Source organism: Dama dama, chromosome 14 (genome assembly GCF_033118175.1).
Source record: "Dama dama isolate Ldn47 chromosome 14, ASM3311817v1, whole genome shotgun sequence".
Lineage (NCBI taxonomy): Eukaryota > Metazoa > Chordata > Mammalia > Artiodactyla > Cervidae > Dama > Dama dama.
This window is the reverse complement of record NC_083694.1, coordinates 17,656,653-17,679,247: the sequence shown is the minus strand read 5'-3', so window position 1 is coordinate 17,679,247 and position 22,595 is coordinate 17,656,653. Positions and strand designations below refer to the sequence as shown.

The 22,595-nt window shown below is 37.5% G+C and overlaps 1 protein-coding gene across 1 annotated transcript in view; it reads left to right on the top strand.

The window, feature by feature from the left end:
• USH2A (usherin) overlaps positions 1 to 22,595 on the top strand; it is an 892,942-nt gene that overhangs the window by 217,350 nt on the left and 652,997 nt on the right. Inside the window, exons 15-18 of the mRNA XM_061161192.1 lie at positions 3,271 to 3,429; positions 14,554 to 15,048; positions 16,058 to 16,327; positions 17,911 to 18,080. Of these exons, the coding sequence (XP_061017175.1) occupies positions 3,271 to 3,429; positions 14,554 to 15,048; positions 16,058 to 16,327; positions 17,911 to 18,080 (1,094 nt within the window). The remainder of the gene's footprint in view (positions 1 to 3,270; positions 3,430 to 14,553; positions 15,049 to 16,057; positions 16,328 to 17,910; positions 18,081 to 22,595) is intronic.

The following is a 22,595-nucleotide window of genomic DNA, read 5'->3' as shown; positions in this document are numbered from 1 at the left end:
TCTTTGGAAATAATTCTCTTTTGGTGTGTCATTTTGAGATTGTTAATACTCTAGTCCTATATCTAAATAGGTATACAGACAGTTGGAATTTTAGCATAACAATGTGAAAAGTGCTAGTGAAAGTTGCTCAGTCGTGTCCAACTCTTTGCAACCCCATGGACTTTAGAGTTCATGGAATTCTCCAGGCCAGAATACTGGATTGAGTAGATGTTCCCTTTTCCAGGGGATCTTCCCAACCCAGGAATCAAACAGGAATCTCCTGCATTGCAGGCAGATTCTTTACCAGCTGAGCTACCAGGGAAGCCCAACATAACAATGAACCCCCCCCCCCCACAACCACCACAAAATAGATAAAAGAGGAAGAATGACAATGTATCTATGTTGAATATTTTTCCTCAAAAATATGACATCAATATCATCTACTATAGGTCTGGAGACACTGTCTTTAGGGAGCCTATGTATAAGATATGGAATTTTACACATTTCAAATTCAGTGGTCTTGATATACTTTCTTAGAATGTTATTATTCGTCTGTAGCATGGCTTTAAAGTGGAGTATATGAGTACCAATGAATTAGTAATAGCTCTTTGGGAGTCCTTGCCTGGTGTGTAGGATGACTTAACATTGCTACTCTATACCTCTAACTGTACTCGGTCCCCTAAGATTTGGTGGTCCGTATCAGCAGGTTCCCTTGCTCCATGACTTTCAGTTGGCTTCAGCTACAAGTAGGAACCTTCCAGTCATCTGGAAGAGGGCTGGGAGAAAGGGGAGTCAGAATATTTAATCCCTAGCCCCCTGACTGGGTATAGGAGTGGCCTTGAGCTGGTGCTGCCCTTCACTGAGGGGTCAAATGATGCTCTTCTCACATCCCTCTGTGTCCCTGAGAGCTGTGCCCCTTTGAGCTGGGTAGAAGTGTAGGAAAAGCTGACATAGCAGGCTTGAATGCTTATCTTCAGAAAGATTTGCTTACAAAGTTGGCATTTGGCGGCCATCTGGGAACTTGGATTTTTAACATTTCCCACCATCCTCAGAATTGCCAAGTGGCTCACTCTCCCTTAAATTTTGCATAAATGACATGGTTTTTGCTTAACACCTGCTTTCCTTCTGGGAGTCTGAAATTATGGTATGTGGGAGATGGAAGCTGCCTATCACAAACGGTTTCTGTATGAACCCTGGGTGCGGAGTTTCTAATCAACTTCCCTGGTTGGCAACATTTCATGTGTGTGTTCATGTCTTCCTGGGGGAATTAAACACATCCTGTGTGACAGGAAGCTTGTGCTTGGCTTCCCCCAGACTTCCCCTGTGTGCCTTTACCCTATGTTGACTGTAATCTGTATCCTTCCTCTGTAATAAATCTTACCCAAGGGTGGGACTTAAGATGAGTGAATGAGTTTCTAGTGAATCACTGAACCTGGGGTTGGTCTTGGCCCATGACATAAAGAGTAAAAGAGCTTTGCTGTAACTTCCCAGAGTACTGCTCCATGCCTTTTAATTTCTTTACCCTCTGCCCACCCATTTGAAAATAGTTTTAGATCTTTATTAAATCATGTGAGTGCACTCTTGTCTTCTGAAACATTGATTATCACCTAGTGACTGTAGATATTTCATATAAAAATACTGATAATTATTTGATTCATGATTTAGTTTTTTTCAACAGAAAAAGTAATGGTTTTAAAAATAAAATAATGGTAACGTGTGACTTTGTTATCTTCTTTAATGAGAAAATCTAATTAGGTTATGCTTCCCTAATGGATGAAGGCTTATGTATCTTAAACCAGAAAGGGATAAATAAACTGGTGGTTGATTGCCCTTGAAATATAGCTAGATATTGTTTTTTCTCCTTCACCTTTTTATATTCTGGAGAAAAATGTAGAAACTACTCTTCAAAATACAGAGACTAAGAAAAAATACACAGTGATAAGAAACAAAGTGTTCATAAAATATATTTATATACTATAAAGATATCACTAAAATCATGAGATGAATGCTGTTACATTCCTAATGGAAGCAATCATATAATCTCTAACAATCACAGCATTTTTAAATTGAAGTATAGTTGTTACAATGTTGTGTTAGTTTCAGGTGTACAACAAAATGATTCAGTTATATATATATGTGTGGGTGTTTATTATTTTTCAGATTTTTCCCATTATAGATTATTACAAGATACTGAATATAGTTTCCTGTGCTAAGCAATAGGTCCTTGTTATCTGTTTTATATATAGTAGTATGTATCTTTTAATCTTAAACTCACAATTTATCCCTTAACGCCCCACTGCCCCCTGCTTTCCCCTTTGGTAACCGTAAGCTGTTTTCTATGTTACGATCCCAGCATTTTTAACAGGTGTTAAAAGCAGTCATGGCACCTCTAACAGGTACTTTGTGTGTTCATGTAGTACATTTAAATTGTTTCTTGCTAATGTTTAGACTAACATCCTTAGCATCCATAGCTATTTGTATCACTAACTTTTATTCTTTCACACTGTGCTCTGTGGAGCTTGATGAGACATTGTGCTTAATGGAATGGAAAGCTTTCTCTTAAAAGTCTAAAAATTATATGACTTAAATTTCAAGTTTCAATATAATTTACGCCAACTTTTAAGTTAATTAAGTAGAAAATAAATATGCATCTTTGGATGATTTCTCAAAAAAATTCAAAGAAAGAAGAGTAAGACAAATACTGTATGTTTCCATTTATATGAGGAATCTTAAAAAATGAACAAATAAAGCTGATACAGACTAACAGACACAGAATAAACTAGTGGCTGCCAAAGGAGTAGGGTGGGGGTAAAGGTAAGGGAATGGGTGAAATAGATGAAGGGGGTTAATATGTACAAACTTCTTATTACAAAATAAGTCACGGGGATGTAATGTACAACAAAGGGGATATAGTTAATAATACTGTAATAACTCTATATGGTACATAATATAAACAAGCATCAAATAACTATGTTATACATCTGAAATGAATACGTCAACGATGCTTCAGTAAAAGTAAGTGCTTAATGTAAACTTTTGTGGTTTTTCCCCAACCATATTTATGTCAGCTGTGTTGACCTACAAATGTGTTTTATATTTATAGATAAAAAGCTTTGTTTTAGAGAACACATGATGTATGCCCTTTGTTTATTAATGTCTTGGTAAACCACATGTCTTCTTGATAAAGTAATCTTGAATCAGAAAGACCTCTCTGCTGGGTATGTTACTTCAGTTTACTTGTGTCATTATTGATTGCCTTTGCTAATACATGCTCTCTTCATTGTAATTTAGCTCCATCCCAGCAACCTCCACCCAGAGGACAAGTTCAAAGTTCTTCTGCTATCAATCTCTCCTGGAGTCCACCTGATTCTCCAAATGCCCACCAGCTTACTTACAGTTTATTCAGGGACGGTTTTGAAATCTACACAGTTGAAGATCAATACCCATACAGTGAGTCTCAAGCTTTGGTGTTGGAAAGATAAAATATTCTGAGAATTGATACATTAGTTAAGTTCCTTGACATTGAGGAGAAATGCTGTTGTTTAGCAGGGAGTGTTTCAGCGGAGAGAGAATCACAGATCTCACAGTAGTCAAAGAAACCCAGTGAAAATGAGATGCTTATTATTTGATAAGTCATGAATGCTTATCAAAGCCTCAAAGATGAAAAAAAAATACCCTTTACAGCACTAATGAGGTTATGGAGAAGCTAGAACTTACATAAACTGCTGGGCTATCTGTGTGAGTTCGCTGGTATGACTTTTCATGTGGGACAACTTGTTAAAATATGTAAGAATCCTTACTCTTTTGTAAACCATTTGACTCAGCAAACCTACTTTAGAAAATTTATTTCAAATGAAATCATAAGTAGATAGCAAATCACAAAATACTTCCAAAGCTCCACTATCTGTAGTAGCAAAATATTAGGAAAAATCAGACACTCAGAAAACTTTCAATAAATTATGGTACATGGCATGACAGAATCTGGTACATTATTAAGTAAATTGTAGAATATGGTTACCTATAAAATGCTGTCTTAGTTTACTTATCAGTGAACAGAAAATGTCCATGACATACTGTTTAAGGTATTGGGTTAAGATCTTATAGAAAAAACTAAATGAGCCTTTAAGCCAACCCAATAGGTTAATTCAGTAGTAAAATCAAACATCAATTATACCCTTCAGTCTAGAGGCAGAGGCATGTTTTTCAGAGTAACATATTGTGATCTATTGATAACCAAAAGATATGAAAAATAACCTGTCAATTATATACATTTAATTAAAAACATAAAATACAACAAACTGATGTGTAGTTTTCTCTGTGTATAAGGATTATAGAAAATTTATCAAATATTTCTCCTATAAGCATTTCAAATTTTAAATTATCAGGTTGAAAAGTAAACTTCTCTAAAAGGGAAAAGAGAGTGTTAACTTGAAAGCAAATAGCTTAAATTTATGCATACATTGCCATTTTCACAGAGGTAGAACCCAGCAACACTGAAATGAAATTGAGAGGGGAAGGATATGAACAAACCATGAAGATTATCTTTGCACCTGTAACTTGTATGAATTTTAAAGGATCTTGTAGAAATCAAACTATAGAGACCCATTATCTTTAAAAAATTATACTCAGATATTTTAGATACTGTTTCCCTAAAAGCAGAAAGAAGACTTAGAGATTTTTACATTCTTCTAACTCTGTCTTCTCTGAGGTTTGCTTCCATTATGTTTAGCTACAAGCTATTTTAGGAAATTAGTTTTAAGTGATACTGAAACATTTATTCCAATTCAGGTTGCTATTTCATTCTCTTTATATAAGACCCAATTTTCCAAATTCTTGTTTAACATGCATAATTAGTTAGAAAAGTATAAAGAAACACTGAAGTTCCACAATCTTCCCCAAAATGATTAGGAAGATACCTTGTTTTGACATATAGATTGGCATTACAACTTTTGCATAGCATACATTTTTATCTTATATATATTGCAGTCGGCTACACTTTGCACCCAGTTCGGTATGACTTACATTATTACACCCAGTACTTTGTGTTATCTCTAAGTGTAGCTTCTTATTCCAAGTCTTCTTTGAAGTTAATGGAAATTCTGACTTCACGATGCAGATTGCAAACGGAAATGAACATCTGTCTACATCTGCCATGTTGGCAGAGCATCCTAAAAACCTGCTACTGGATGTTTATTTTCTTCCAAATATCAGCATGATCCAGGTGTCCTGAAACTTAAGCTTTTGTGATAGGAGGAGAGAGGCTTATACTAATATTAAAAGTGACTTAGAAGATGACAGTGCCACTGGTTGGATTAATTCTGCAGTTTTGAATTAGGGTCACTCTGTTTTCCATATATCAATATTTTATAGAACATTGCATGTGAACACCACACTCTGGCTCTTTTACATGATTGCACCAATATAGAATCTAAATAACAGTTTTGTTTAATATAATGTGTGCTTATTGACTAATCAGACATTTATGTAATCCCATTAAACAAGGTATTATTTCTTAAATCCTTATCTTTCATTAAAAAATGCTGCTTCTGGCATTTCTTGACAATGACTATAATTAATGATGTGAAAATTATCTGCCTGATGGCATTTGAACAGCGACAACAATTGGTTAATGTTGTCAGCACATTGTATCTTTCTAATAAGACCCTCATGTTTATCACTCCGTTTCCAGTGTGTGGATAGCACGTGTAATATGAAGAGGAAACAGTACTTATATTCAGTCGGATGAACACAAATCTTTGGGTTAAATAAAGGCATTTGGAATTATAGGTGGAGAATCACTGAACTTTTCAAAGAAAATTAATAGTGTCGTCTTCCAAGCAAGTCTGGCCATTTGGTTGAGACTATTATAGAATTCCTTGTTAGAATAAAACTTTTCCTAGCTGGCCTGATGCACTGTGGGATTCTCCAGAGTGGTAGTTGCCACCCTAAGATCATAACACACTGATATGTTCATCTTTAGAACTTGGAAATTATTAGTTCTAAATAACACCTGCTAATAAAGATGAAATCATTTTAAAGTTTATAAATAATTTTTTTAAAGGAATAGTCAGTGATTTTTTAAGGTATAGTCAGTGATTTCCCTAAGTAACATTTCACTTGTTTTTGCATCCTCATTAGTTTTCAAGAGTAGAAGGGAGAGATGTAGGGATAAAGTTAGTACATTGGGAATTGTACATAATCAGCACTTTTAATATTATTTATCTCCCCTGCAGCATCAATCAGGGTTGCCCACTGGTATTTTATGTGCCATAGTGAAGAAGGGAGGGCTTCCCAGGTGGCGCTAGTGGTAAAGAACCTGCCTGCCAATGCAGGACACATAAGAGACATGGGTTTGTTCCCTGGGTAGGGAAGATCCCCTGGAGGAGGGCATGGCAGCCCACTCCAGTATTTTTGCCTGGAGAATCCCATGCACAGAGGAGCCTGGTGGGCTACAGTCCTTGGGGTTGCAAAGAGTCAGACATGACTGAACCAACTTAGCATGCAGGGGTGAAGAGAACAGCTCTCATAGGACATAGCATGCTTTTGATTGTACTAAAGTTTTAGGTGGCAGTTATTAAATCATTTTTTCCTACTTGAATTTCAAACTAAAGGCAAACTAGACATAAGAATTCCATCTATAAGATGGAAATAAAAAATAAAAGTCTTCTTTATTACCAAGAGAAGCCAGATTGGAGACTATAACTTCTGTCCTACAGGAAGACAGATTAGAAAAGAAAAAAAAGAAATCAATGAGTTGATTAAGCATACTTTGTTTTTTTTTCCCTCCCGAATTCACAATCAATTAAATCTTTCCTCCTTCGGGACACCATGAGTGGGGCGAATAGTCCTTAATTGTTACTCTAGGGTAATGTTTCCACAGGGAAACTAGAGGAAGATTATTTCTGCATGTGACCATCGCCTACATCACTAGGGACATTAACATAGTTTAAATGGAGAGTTTTAGACAACACTGTATCTTAGTGAACTCTAGGATTTCATTTCTACCTTTAACATCTTTATCATTTATTATTCCCCACTATATCAAGGGATCAATGTAATAAGTGGAAGAGAATTCAGTTACTCCTGAGAGAAATCAACCAACCAACCAAACAAACCCAGAAAATATACGCAGGGGATAAGGTGGAAAACAGAACAGAAGATGAAAATCAAGAGTCTTTATTATAAGGCTTTTTAATACTACTTCCTAGAAAAAAATAGTTCATATATATATGAAGGCTTGTTCATTCAATTATACTTTGTTCTTTGCTTACTGCATACCAGCAATAGTATCAATGACTAGAAATACAAGGCTGGAAGGAATAGTTCACATTATTGAAAAGAGACATAGATAAATAAACCAAAATTACAATGTAGTGTATTAAATATTGAACTAGAATTGACTCAAAATAGTATTAAATATTTTTAGAATATTTCTAAGTATCTTATAAGTGAAGAATGTATAAGTATCTTATATAAGTATGTATATAAGTATACTTTAAGTATCTTAGAGAATGTATAAGTATCTTATAAGCAGAGGAGGAATAAAAAGCAACCATGCTTGTAAGGGCAAAGACAGTGATTGAAAACCACTGTAAATTTCTGAAAAGCAGGTGACATGAGCTGAATTATGCAGACACTGCAGTAGAGGAAGAATTAGTCTCATGGAAGAAGTTGTATATGACAAGGCATGCAGGGTGAAAAAAATAGGGTTAATTCAGGAAACTTGAAGAGTTCCGTGTAGCCCTAGTGCGTGATGCCACTCATGGGGGTGGGATCAGTCAAGATCATGACCCAGTGCATCTCTAAAGAGAAATTGCTGATGATTTTGTGCAGTAGTTTGTCTAAACACCTAATTTTGATTTGAGTGCATGTAAATTTTTATTCGGAGAAGGCAATGGCACCCCACTCCAGTACTCTTGCCTGGAAAATCCCATGGACGGAGGAGCCTGGTAGGCTGCAGTCCATGGGGTCGCTGAATGGGACACGACTAAGCAACTTCACTTTCACTTTTCACTTTCATGCATTGGAGAAGGAAATGGCAACCCACTCCAGTGTTCTTGCCTGGAGAATCCCAGGGACGGGGGAGCCTGGTGGGCTGCCATTTGTGGGGTCGCATAGAGTCGGACACGACTGAAGTGACTTAGCTTAGCTTAAGTTTTTATTATAAGTGTAGTATATCCAATTAAGAAAATTTAAAAGAGCAAATATTAAAGCCTCTCAATTCCAGCATTTTAATGCAAAAAGTAATTTCATTTTGGAAAATTTCTGGGAGGGAAAATATGTACTCCAGTTTATTTTTCTTTTTTCTTTTTTTTTTTTCTTTCCCAGTTTATTTTTCATAACAAGCCTATGCACTATTACATTTCCTTTTTTTTTTTCCCCTCATGTTGCTGTTTGGGCTTCATCACTTTTGCTTAAAATAACTATATAACATCATATTAATGTAATATTAGAATAATATAACTCATGAAGAAATTCTACTTTAAACATTTTCTATTATAAATAGCAAATGCATCATTTTATAGGCTTCCCAAGGAAATGTTTGCTAGGAATCTGGCTAACAGGCGTGTCTCATAAAACATTTCTTACTGTATACTTGTGCAAGTTATTAAGTTCTTCCCTCTTGCTTTCAAAGCTGTTCTTCATTGCCTGCTTTGTGATAGTGGAAATGGAACCTATAAACATTTCTCCTTTACTCACTGGGATGATGTTGAATTCTGTCAGTAGAGGCTGTAGGAAGATATCCTGAGGAAGCTGGAGGTTTCTTTTCCTGGTTGTGCTGTGCATTACTCTCAGAAGGTGATGTTCAGCCACACAGCAGCAGCCATGGGCAGCTTCCCCTGAGGACCCCAAAGGGCAACTTCCCTACATGCTGGCCTCATAAGAATGAGTTCTACAAGGTAAACTCAGGAAGATAGCACATGGCAGTCCCAGTAAATTCTGCTGATGCTCAGATGGCATCTTCCCCTACCACTGTAGATGGTGACTTTCCAGTGAATTCTCTGGTACAGCCCCTTATCATGGGCAACTTTCCTTGGGACTCTGCCAGTAAGTTTTTTTCCAGTAAGTTCTGTGGTGGAGCAACTCAATTACTAGAGACCAAGTACCAAAGGAGTTCTGCCTTCCTGGAACCTCAGCAAATTTCACCATCAAGTGGGCTATGCCTGCATCTTCTTTAACAAAGTCTGGTCTCATCCCAGGTCTCAACTCTCTGGGTTCTGTTCCTTCCCTGGGTGCTCTGCCTCAGTCTTGGGAGTAGTGACTTTTCCATCTCTTCTCTTCTGCATTCATTAGAGATTTCTGGTCTCCTCAGTAGGTAACACCCTTGTGTAATCAATCATACTTTGAATTCAACTTTCCTCGTTTAGGTTACACTGTGGGTTCTGTGACCTGATTGAACTCTAGTCTAATATATATATTTTCATGAAGAATTTGCAATGACGTATGGAACAGAGTATCAGCATTACTCTTCACTCAGATAGATGTTCACTGTCTTAGTATATTTAGGCTGCTGTAACAAAATACCACAGGCCGTTCAGTTCAGTTCAGTTTGCTAAGTCGTGTCCAACTCTTTGTGACCTGGTGGACTGCAGCACGTGAGGCTTCCCTGTCCATCACTAACTCCCGGAGTTTACTCAAACTCATGTCCATTGAGTCAGTGATCCTATCCAGCCAACTCATCCTCTGTCATCCCCTTCTTCTCACGCCTTCAATCTTTCCCAGCATTAGGGTATTTTCCAATGAGTCGGTTCTTTGCATCAGATGGCCAAAGTATTGGAGTTTCAGCTTCAACATCGTCCTTCCAATGAATATTCAGGACTGATTTCCTTTAGGATGAACTGGTTGGATCTCCTTGCAGACCAAGGGCCTCTCAAGAGTCTTTTCCAACACCACAGTTCAAAAGCATCAATACTTTGGCACTCTGCTTTCTTATAGTCCAACTCTCACATCCATATATGACTACTGGAAAAAACCATAGTTTTGACTAGATGGACCTCTAATGACAAAGTAATGTCTCTGCTTTTTAATATGCCTGTCTAGGTTGGTCATAACTTTTCTTCCAAGGAGCAAGAGTCTTTTAATTTTATAACATAGTCACCATCTGCAGCAATTTTGGGGCCCCCCAAAATGAAATCTGTCACTGTTTCCACTGTTTCCCCATCTGTTTGCCATGAAGTGATGGGACCGGATATCATGATCTTAGTTTTCTGAATGTTGAGCTTTAAGCCACCTTTCTCACTCTGCTCTTTCACTTTCATCAAGATCCTCTGTGGTTCTTCTTCATGTTCTGCCATAAGTGTGGTGTCATCTGCATATCTGAGGTTATTGATATTTCTCTCGCCAATCTTGATTCCAGCTTGTGTTTCATCCAGTCCACCATTTCTCGTGATTTACTCTGCATATAAGTTAAATAAGCAAGATGACAATATACAGCCTTGACATACTCCTTTCCCAATTTGAAACGAGTCTGTTGTTCCATGTCCAGTTCTAACTGCTGCTTCTTGACCTGCATCCAGATTTCTCAGGAGGCAGGTCAGGTGGTCTGGTATTCCCATCTCTTGAAGAATTTTCCACATTTTGTTGTGATCTACAAAGTCAAAGGCTTTGGCATAGTCAAAAAGCAGAAATAGATGTTTTTCTGGAACTCACTTGCTTTTTTGATGAACCAGTGGATGTTGGCAATTTGACCTCTGGTTCCTCTGCCTTTTCTAAAACCAGCTTGAACATCTGGAAGTTCATGGTTCACATACTGTTGAAACCTGGCTTGGAGAATTTTGAGCATTACTTTGCTAGCGTGTGCGATGAGTACAATTGTGCGGTGGTTTGAGCACTCTTTGGCATTGCCTTTCTTTAGGATTGGAATGAAAACTGACCTTTTCCAATTCTGTTGCCACTGCTGAGTTTTCCAAATTTTCTGGCATATTGAGTGCAGCACTTGCACAGCATCATCTTTTGTATTTGAAATAGCTCAACTGGAATTCCATCACCTCCTCTAGCTTTGTGTGTAGTGATGCTTCCTAAGGCCCACTTGACTTCACATTCCAGGATGTCTGGCTCTAGATGAGTGATCACACCATGGTGATTATCTGGGTCGTGAAGATCTTTTTTGTCCAGTTCTTCTGTGTATTCTTGCCACCTCTTCTTGATATCTTCTCCTTCTGTTAGGTCCACACCATTTCTCTCCTTTATTGTGCCCATCTTTGCATGAAAAGTTCTCTTGGTATCTCTAATTTTCCTGAAGAGATCTCTAGTCTTTCCCATTCTATTCTTTTCCTCTATTTCTTTGCATTGATCACTGAGGAAGGCTTTCTTATCTCTCCTTCCTATTCTTTGGAACTCTGCATTCAGATGGGTATAGCTTTCCTTTTCTCCTTTGCCTTTCACTTGTCTTCTTTTCATAATTGTTTGTAAGGCCTCCTCAGACAATCACTTTGCCTTTTTGCATTTCTTTTTCTTGGGAATAGTCTGGATCACTGCCTCCTGTACAATGTCATGAACCTCTGTCCATAGTTCTTCAGGCACTCTATCAGATCTAATCCCTTGAATCTATCTGTCACTTCCACTGTATAGTCATAAGGGATTTGATTTAGGTCATACCTGAATGGTCTAGTGGTTTTCCCTACTTTTTCAATTTAAGTCTTAACTTGGCTATAAGAAGTTCATGATCTGAGACACAGTGAGGTCCCAGTCTTGTTTTTGCTGACTGTATAGAGCTTCTCCATCTTTGGCTGCAAAGAATATAATCAATCTGATTTTGGTGTTGACCATCTGGTGATGTCCATGTGTAGAGTCTTCTCTTGTGTTGTTGGAAGAGGGTGTTTGCTATGACCAGTGCGTTCTCTTGGCAAAACTTTGTTAGCCTTTGCCCTGCTTCGTTCAGTACTCCAAGGCCAAATTTGCCTGTTACTCCAGGTGTTTCTTGACTTCCTACTTTTGCATTCCTGTCCCCTGTAATAAAAAGGACATCTTTTTTTGGGTGTTAGTTCTAGAAGATCTTGTAGGTCTTCATAGAACTGTTCAACTTCAGCTTCTTCAGCATTACTGGTTGGGGCATAGACTTGGATTACTGTGATATTGAATGGTTTGCCTTGGAAACGAACAGAGATCCTTCTGTCATTTTTGAGATTGCATCCAAGTACTGCATTTTGGACTCTTTTATTGACTATGATGGCTACTCCATTTCTTCTAAGGGATTCTTGCCCACAGTAGTAGATGTAATGGTCATCTGAGTTAAATTCACCCATCCCAGTCCATCTTAGTTCGCTGATACCTAAAATGTCAACAGTCACTCTTGCCGTCTCCTGTTTGACCACTTCCAATTTGCCTTGATTCATGGACCTAACATTCCAGGTTCCTATGCAATATTGCTCTTTACAACATTGGGCTTTACTTCCATCACCAGTAACATCCACAACTGGGTGTTGTTTTTGCTTTGGCTCCATCTCTTCATTCTTTCTGGAGTTATTTCTCCACCAATCTCTGGTAGCATACTGGGCACCTACTGACCTGGGGAGTTCATCTTTCAGTATCATATCTTTTTCCCTTTTTATACTGTTCATGGGGTTCTCAAGGCAAGAATACTGAAGTGGTTTGCCATTCCCTTCTCCAGTGGTCCATGGTTTGTCAGAACTCTCCACCATGACCTGTCCATCTTGGGTAGCCCTACACAGCATAGCTCATAGTTTCATTGAGTTAAACAAGGCTGTGGTCTGTGTGATCAGATTGGTTAGTTTTCTGTGATTGTGGTTTTCAGTCTGTCTGCCCTCTGATGGAGAAGGATAAGAGGCTTATGGAAGCTTCCTGATGGCAGAGACTGACTGAGGGGGAAACTGGGTCTTGTTCTAATGGGTGGGACCATGCTCAGTAAATCTTTAATCCAATTTTCCACCACAGACAGAGTGGCTTCTAAACCACAGAAATTTATTTCCCAGTGTTCTGGAGGCTGGAATTCAAGGTCAGGGTGTCAGCATAGTTGGGTTGTAATGAAGGGTCTCTTTGGGTTTGCAGTCTGCCAGCTCCTCCCTGTGTCTTGACATGGTGAAAGGAACAAGGAATTTTTCCGGATTTTTCTTTCATAACTAATCCCATTTGTGGACTCCACCATCATGACCTCATTATTTTTCAAAGGCCCCCCTTCTTAAAGCATCACCTTGTGTATTCTCTTCCTACTATCTGAACTTGGGCAATATACTATATTCAGTCTGTAGAAGTTATTCTTATTCAGTCTTCAATTATTCCCTTTCCCCAAGCATCATGATGGTGCTGGGGGGAGGGACAGCTTCCCTCTGGCCCTTTGCATTTGCAGAGACATCAGAGGATGCTGGCTCATTTAAGAGGTGATGCTCATGTAACTCTAGTGACATCTGATGCAAGAAGCTAGGGAGCATGCCTTCATCCTTATTTTGCTTGGGTCCTCATGAGTTCCTTGCTATCTCATCCTCCTGTGGTCTCCAGCTATTGCTGAGAGCTCACTGGGATTGGTTTCCCACATTCTCCATCCAACCTTTGATCCACCCAAGCTTGGAGCGTCACCTTGTCCCAGTCATAGAAGGTCAAATCACACACTCGCTGGATCTCAACCCAACATCCTCATCACTCAGGAAACAAAGCAAAATGACACTTTACACAGTGAACTATTTTTCTTTTAACACTTAAATAGTGCCACATCCTCCCTCTAATATGGGTGACCTCTATATGATGAACCTTTCCTCCCCTTCCCCCACACATGAGCAGGAGGGATTAGACATTTGTGTGCCTCAGAATCCTGCTATACACTGTCTGTCCCTTAGGGGATGGGAAGTTCCAGGCGTGTGTCTGATTGTGTCCACTCCCCATAATTTTTTTTTCTTTTATTAGTACCTCCTTTTTCTACCTCCTTCTCTCTTCAAATCTTTCATGTGTGAATTCTTCATTGCTGATAAATTAAAAAGTGTCTCTACAAAATAGCAGATTAAAGCAACAATTGTCATCTATAATTTTAGTTTCCATGGGTTATAAATTCAGGAAAGGTCCTAGTCAAAATGTTGGGTAGGGACAGACATGGCTGTCGCAGTAGTTTGCTTGCTGTTGATCTCATGCATCAGTATCTAATTAAGTCTGATTAAGTATATATAAACTTGTGTGCATGCGTGCTGAGTCGTGTCCAACTCTTTGTGACCCCATTGACTGTAGCCTACTGGCTACTCTCTCCATGGGATTTCCCAGGCAAGAATACCAGAGTGGGTTGCCATTTCCTACTCCAATAAGAAATATAGTTATTTCTGTTTCAGAGAACTGCAAGGATGCTATAAAAAGGATACTGTGTCATGTAAAGAACAAAACAAGAGTTTAAGCTTCTAAGAATGCATCATTACAAAAGGCACTTTTCTTACATTATACTACACAGTAAAAATAACCAGTGTTTGCTTTATCTCAGTTTTAAAAAATATGAACCATATTCTTATTCAAAAGAGTAGATTGTTGTGGTTATGTGTTGATAGTTATGTTACATAATAGAAAAACAATTGGAAATGATTCCCCACCTGTTTGTGGAATATAAATCTTCTTTTGCTTCTCTTGTTCTTTTAATTTCAGGTATTCAGTACTTCTTAGACACTGCCCTGGTGCCATATACCTCGTATTCCTATTACATCGTGAGCAGCAGCGTGCATGGTTCAACACGAAGCGCGGCTGTCACCTACAGGACGAAACCAGGGGCCCCAGTGGGAAGTTTGAATTTAAGTTATGTTAGTCCTGTTAGCTCAGACTCTGTGACACTTACCTGGGCTTCACCTTCCGATCGTTCTGGTCCCATTGAGAAATATGTTTTGTCCTGTGCTCCTCTACATGGTGTCCAGCCCTGCTCTCCCTATGAAGGCCCCGAGACCACCGCCACCGTCTGGAATCTGCTTCCATTCACGAAGTACCGTTTTGCTCTGCAGGCATGTACTAGCGGGGGCTGTTTACACAGCACCCCTTTGACAGTGACCACGGCCCAGGCAGCTCCCAGACGGCTGGGTCCACCCAAGGTGCGGAAGATCAGCTCCACAGAGCTTCACGTAGGATGGACTCCACCAATAGAACCAAATGGTAGGAATTCAAGGCCTAGATTTCCCATTTTGGGGTAGAAGGAGGTGAATCTGGATATTTGGAATTTTCAGTAAGATTCCGGCAACTGTTTTTGTTTTTATAACTGCAGGATGTTGTAATTGGGAAACAGTTTCTGAAGATATAAGATACTATTTGTCCTGGTTAGTAAAATAAATGTATTTCCTTAATCTAATAACAAATTCCACTCATTTAAATTGTCCCCTAAAAGGCTAATATTATCTTTGCTCTTAATGACATCTGCCATAACACAAATGATGTTTCTAATTAGAAACTCACTTAGGAAATGCATTATATTTGACTGTGTCACAAGTTAGGGCACCCATAAGTAGTAAATTTTCTTTTAAGCAAGAAAAAGATATGAAATAATACAAAAAATATGTATATAGGCTAGCCAGCTCCATTAAGTTAATTTTTGTGCTCATATAATTGAGCCTTTGGTTATACAGGCCAGCATACATTCATAGATTTTTAATAATTTAATATCATGTACATATATGGCAAAAGCTTTTTTCTTGGAATTTTTAAGATGCTTGATTAAAGTAGGTATAAATAAACTATAATATTCTAATATTTATGTAAATAAGGCTTATATTAAGCAGATAATAAAATTTAAATCCCCAAATTTGAAAATATACACATTGATCAAATTTCCAAAAACAAATAGCCATTCTTAGTAGAAATTATAATCAATCATTCTGAAAAATACTGAATTTACCTATCATAAGTTATAATTATTTTGTGTTTGTGCATTTTCCATTTGTTTTTCATTTTCCATGAATATGCTTTTTAGTAATATTTCATACTTTCATGTAGCTATGAGTTTTTGTTTTTTTAGAAGTACCTATCGTCTATATTACCAAGGAAATGGACAGGTAATTGAGTCAGAACAATGAAAGCAAAGACTCTTCAAATAATTTAACCTCACACCATCAATAAAATAGGCCATTTGTCTAATACGTCATCTTTGTTCACTGTTTCACTTTTCTAGGCATAATTATAAGATATGAACTGTATATGAAAAGACTGAAGTCTAGTGGAGAAACAAGGTCAGCGGAAAGTCAAGTTTTTCAGAGCAGTGGCTGGCTCAGTCCTCACCCACCTGCAGAGTCAGCCAATGAAAATGCTCTAGAACCTCCAGAAACAAGCACGGTCATCACTGGCTTGGAGCCTTATACCAAGTACAAGTTTAGAGTCTTAGCTGCGAACATGGCTGGGAGTGTGTCTTCTGCCTGGACCACAGGAAGAACGGGAGAATCAGGTGAAGATCAGTGCTTTGAACTCTACTTTGAAAACACCTGAATGAAGCTATCACCTCAAATTTCAGTCATCAGTACTAACTACACTGGAAAAGGAAGAGTTAATAAACTTGCATAAGCCAAGGAAATATTGAATACCTGGATTTGTTGCATATATAATTCAAAGTCATAAAGTTCTTGCCCTAAGTTTTAGGGAAAATTTAATGTTTTAGCTATTACCTCAAGGGAGAAAATGACCAAACTATAGTCATAGTCTTTTGGGAACATTTATCAAAAATAGCAATTGGTTTCCAGTCCTGAAGTGGGTTGGCCATATGTCCCATCTTGCTCCAAATTTGGTATAATTTATGTTCAATGAAAAAGATAACTGTTGCCAGTTTCATAAATCTGTTTTTGTTTTTCTTTCTTTTTCTAAAACAAATAGTTCAGGTACTAAACTGGCCCTGAAAATATAATCCCAGACATCAAAATTTATAATTCACAAGTGTGTTTATAAGCAGTATGGTAAGGAAGGATGGTGAAAAGTTTTAATTTTTCTAAGCTATCATTACTAAAGCAAGTGAGATATTTTTAATCCTCCACCTCATTCTTTATATTATAAACACTTCAAGTTTCATGAGCCCTTAACAAAAAAAAATACACTTTTGCTATGCTTTGAAGCTATAGATATCCAAAAAGACCCAAGTGCCGATTTAAATGGGATATGTTAGGATTGTGAAGGGTAAGGGGAACTTCAGGTTTGATGTCCAAGGGAATCATTTCATAAATAAAATGCCCATTGTGCTTGAGCATCTCTTAAGTGACTTCCAGCCATCTTGGCCAAATAATAGTGCCATGATAGCACAAGTGATGAGCCATGGCACTCTGGAAGGGGAAAATCAAGGTCAGAAAAGAAAAGTAATGGATGAAATAGCAATACTGGACCCTCATAATCATATGGGTCACTGGCTAATGAAAGTGTGATGAGGTCCTTTGATAATACACCTTTGGTTAGCACATTTAAAATCTATATTAAGATCTCAAGGATGGTAGGTAGAGAATGTATGTATGTACATCCCTGAACATTTCTATCAAGATTTATTGAAAACTTTTCAAATTTCTTTAGGGTTATTTAGAACATTTTCAATTTTCCTCTTTCTAAAGAGTAATATTCTCCAAGAAGTTCAGTGAAATACTTGTGTATATAAGAAATCCAATATGTCACCAGGCATTGTTCTAAAGTTTGTGGACTGAGACATAATCTGTTTTGTGGTTTTTCCTTTTCAAGACTTCATACAATTTATGATTTCCTCCCCCATTACCTACTAGTTTTCTTTATGAACACAGGTCAATTCCTATTTTTATTTTGTAAATGGAAAATATCTTTGTTAGTAATGTGAGGTAGAGAACATGCTTGAAGATGTATTTTTTAAGTGAGTAGTTTTTTATATACATACCAGCATATTCTTTGATTTTTAAAATTAGAGTATTATGTAAGGAATGTGATGTTTCTGAAATTCTTAATAGGATAGACTTGTGATTTCAGCTTGAAAACTGTTAATGTGACATTCACTGTTTTGGCTGTTACTATTGTTGTCGTTAACAGCGCCTGTATTTGTGATGCCGCCTTCAGTCTCCGCACTGTCTCCTTACTCGCTCAATGTGTCCTGGAAGATGCCACCGGACAGTGTAACAAGAGGAAAAGTTGTGGGGTACAACATCAGTATGATTTCTGAACAGTCACCTCAATGGTCTCATCCAGTGGTGGTTCCACAGGTACTGTTACTTCCAATTCATGTCCTTCTAGAATTGGATTCTGTCTTTGTTTTTAGAATTTCTGCATTTGCAGAATTCTGGCAGAATTTTCACCTATACAATCCTTATATGGGGAATTTTTTCTTAACTTAATATTATGTATACAAGGGTCTAAATATATCACTTATTTTTTTTCTAGTATAAATGGAAATAATCTGGGTATAATTTTGTTTCATGAAGTCTGCTTTTTCTACTTAGCATATATCCTCAAGTATCTTTCAAGAGGTTGACGTTCAGTAGCTGTGTACTATTGTATTGTTAACATACACAATAATGATTCAACCAATGCACAATCAATTGATATGTATATTGTATGAATTCTTTTGGAAGTGCAAATGAATTGATAATAACATTTTATATGTACATTTGTATATTTCAAATTCCTAAGAAAACTTTCTGAGGGATGGCAGTTTATTTACAGCTTATAGCAAAGATTATGAACATTTCATGGTTTAGGATATGTAGTGACATATTGCTTACTAGTGGGTCATCTCCAGTCAGCAGTAATGAGAATAATGATGATAGGTAACAGTTACTGAGGCTTTACTTTGTACACATACTAAATCATGATATGTATAACAATCCCGGAAGATGAGAAGCTCTTCTTACTCTCCATGATATGGTGTGGCCAGTGTCCTTTTTATCAGCACAAAGGTCAGTTCAGTCTCACAGTTGTGTGCGACTCTTTGCAACCGCATGGACTGCAGCATGTCAGGCCTCCCTGTCCATCACCAGTTCTTGGAGTTTACTCAAACTCATGTCCATTGAGTCAGTGATGCCATCCAACCATCTCATCCTCTGTTGTTCCCTTCTCCTCCTGCCCTCAATCTTTCCCAGCATCAGGGTCTTTTCAGATCAGTCAGTTCTTTGCATCAGGTGGCCAAAGTATTGGAGTTTCAGCTTCAGCATCTGTTCTGCCAATGAACACCCAGGACTGATCTCCTTTAGGATGGACTGGTTGGATCTCCTTGCAGTCCAGGGGACTCTCAAGAGTCTTCTCCAACACCACAGTTCAAAAGCATCAATTCTTCAGCCCTCAACTTTCTTTATAGTCAAACTCTCACATCCATACATGACTACTGGAAAAAACCATAGTTTTGACTAGATGGACCTTTGTTGGCAAAGTAATGTCTTTGCTTTTAATATGCTGTCTAGGTTGGTCATAACTTTTCTCCCAAGGAGCAAGCGTCTTTTAATTTCATGGCTGCAATCACCATCTGCAGTGATTTTGGAGCCCCCCAAAATAGTCCATCATTGTTTCCCCATCTATTTGCCATGAAGTGATGAGACTAGATGCCATGATCTTAGTTTTCTGAATGTTGAGTTTTAAGCCAACTCTTTCACTCTCCTGTTTCACTTTCATCAAGAAGCTCTTTAGTTCATCTTCACTTTCTGCCATAAGTTTGGTATCATCTGCATATCTGAGGTTATTGATATTTATCCCCCCAATCTTGATCCAGCTTGTGCTTCATGCAGTCCAGCATTTCTCATGATGTACTCTGTATATAAGTTAAATGAGCCGGGTGACAATATACAGCCTTGATGTACTCCTTCCCCAACAAGTCTGTTGTTCCATGTCCAGTTCTAACTGTTACTTCTTGACCTGCATCCAGATTTCTCAGGAGGCAGGTCAGGTGGTCTGGTATTCCCATCTCTTGAAGTATTTTCCAGTTTGTTGTTATCTGCACAGTCAAAGGCTTTGGCATAATCAATAAAGCAGAAATAGATGTTTTTCTGGAATTATCTTGCTTTTTCAATGATCTAAAGGATGTTGGCAATTTGATCTCTGATTCTTCTGCCTTTTCTAAATCCAGCTTGAACATCTGGAAGTTCACGATTCATGTACTGCTGAAGCCTGACTTCGAGAATTTTGAGCATTACTTTGCTAGCATGTGAGATGAGTGCAATTGTGCAGTAGTTTGAGCATTCTTTGACATTGCCTTTCTTTGGGATTGAATGAAAACTGACCTTTTCCAGTCCTCTGGCCACTGTTAAGTTTTTCCAAATTTGCTGGCATATTGAGTACAGCACTTCCACAGCATCATCTTTTAGGATTTGAAATAGCTCAACTGAAATTCCATCCCCTCCCCTAGCTTTGTAGTGATGCTTCCTAAGGCCCTCTTGACTTCACATTCCAGGATGTCTGGCTCATCAGAATTGTGGTCATGGGGTCTGGACACAGCATATTATGCCTTCTGGCTATTACTCATATTATAATATTCTAATCCAAGAAAGTAAAATTAAAAAAAAAACAGCAATAGTTTATAAAACATGTCCCAGAAATCAACTTGTTTTGATTCCATTTTTACCAATTACTCGGCATATCCCACATCTCTGTGCTCGAGATTTCACTAATTTGTTAAATGCAAAAACAGTTTCTGCTCATCTGTAGTTCATGTGGAGCTTAAAAAGCTCGTTGCAGTGGCTCTTCCTGTTGCAGAACGTGGGCTTCAGTAGCGCACACCCTGGCTCAGTAGTTGCAGTCCCCAGGCTCTGGAGCAGAAGCTTTAATAGTTGCGGTGCATGGGCTTAGCTGCTCCGCAGCATGTGGGATCTTCTGGGACCAGGGAGCGAACCCTATCTCTTGCATTGGCAGATGGCTTTTAACCACGGAGCCACCAAGGAAGTCCCCTTTATTTGTTTAAAGTCTTTCTTGTGTGTGTGGCAGAATTAAAATCAGAATATAGATATGTCACTTTATTTTCTTTCTTGTACCCTCTCCTGCAAGTATTCCATCATATATTCAAGAAAATTAAATCACAAGTGGCACAGTCAAATTTTTTTTTTTACATTTTTAACAATTACATTTATATCTACACTGACCCAAATGTGTGTCATTATAATCTTGATAAATAAATAGCCAAAATTTCTGGGGAAAGCCTACTGTAAAAAAATAATGGTTAAAGGATCTTTCCCTAAGAATGTGGCAGAAGACATTTATAGAAGTGGTGATGGTATCATTGTAGGATTTTAAGCTTCGACAAAGTTCTTCACACTCCTTAAAAATTAACCCCCTCAAAAAGTTTTCAATTAAATATATCCTTTAACACTTGTTAAGATGATTCTGTATATATGATAAAGACACAGTTTATCTGAGTGATAATTTTACATGCCCCAAGCTCTAGGATAAATGTCTTTGAAAAATCATGTAATTTCTATTAACAATATGTAGAGAAGTAAAATTTAATCAAAATTAATATTAATCCACATTTTCTCTTTATTACATTTCATTATGTGTTCTTGCGACAGAGAATACTTTGTTTAAAAAGATACACCTTAAATACTTTAATGTATTTTATCTTAAGAACAATTGCATTTTCTAGAAAATCTACATTAAATTTCATCAGAATTGTTCTAAATAGGATAAATTTTATAGCAATATTAAGTAAGTTTTGCTCATTTCCAAGTTTTTTTTGAGGGGTGGGAAACTTTAAATCACATTGCACAAACAAAAAAAATTTATATCTTCAAAACCTAAGTGCCATTTTGAAACTAGAAAAAGGATTAGTAAATCAGTGTTTGATGTTTTTCTGATTGATAAATGTATTGAAGGAAGTGGTATTCATGTTTTTACCTTTTCTAGATTTTTAGAAATTTTAAATCACCTTTATTTCTGAAAAATGTTATGTTAACAATGTAATTTATATTCTAATCACACTGCTTTCAAGAACTACTCAGCTTATGAAAATTTAAAGTCAATACTCAGGCATATAATCCAAATGAATTTTATTGTCCTCCTAAAGGGAAAACAAAATCTGGAAATTGACTTCATATGTAACTAATATTTAGATATATGTAGTATTTATATGTATGGAAGATTATTTGATATACTGTTATCAGTATCTCTTAGAAAAATAGTTTGTGCTCATGTGTGCTGTCAGACTGTTGGTTAATGACTTTTTTCTGAATATAATCACCAGGGGCCTTTGTATCTATAGACTAAGCAAATTTACATGGTTGCTTTTGATCAGTTCTAGTTATATTGACAGACTAGCTCTTGGTGATGATTGTTTAATTATTTGTTTATGGACCATAGAGTCTCCTTTGCTCATATCTGCTATTTTCATTTGAAATTGTGTGATAAAGACAATATTTCCCCAAAAAGTAAACGTTTGATCAATATGCTTACACTTAGTTGTACAAGAAAGGCAATTGAGAATTGACTTCATGTGGATGCTCAGTAATCTTTCCTTTTTTCTCCTCTTCCTTCCTGAGGGTTTCCTTCTTCCTTTTTTTTTAAGAGCAAATGATGGGATTGATTTAACGACGTGATGACATTTTTCTGTACCAGCTCCATCAGCTAGCATGTGGACATTCCTGCACTGGGTTCATCTTGGCCAAGCCCTGTGGTTTTATTTGGACTTTTTCACAATAACAATGAGAGTGTCACCATTCTTTATCTCTACTGTCGGTGACAAGAGCCACACCACCACGCTGCTTTATGAGGCAATAACTCAGTTTCCTCATTTATCCACT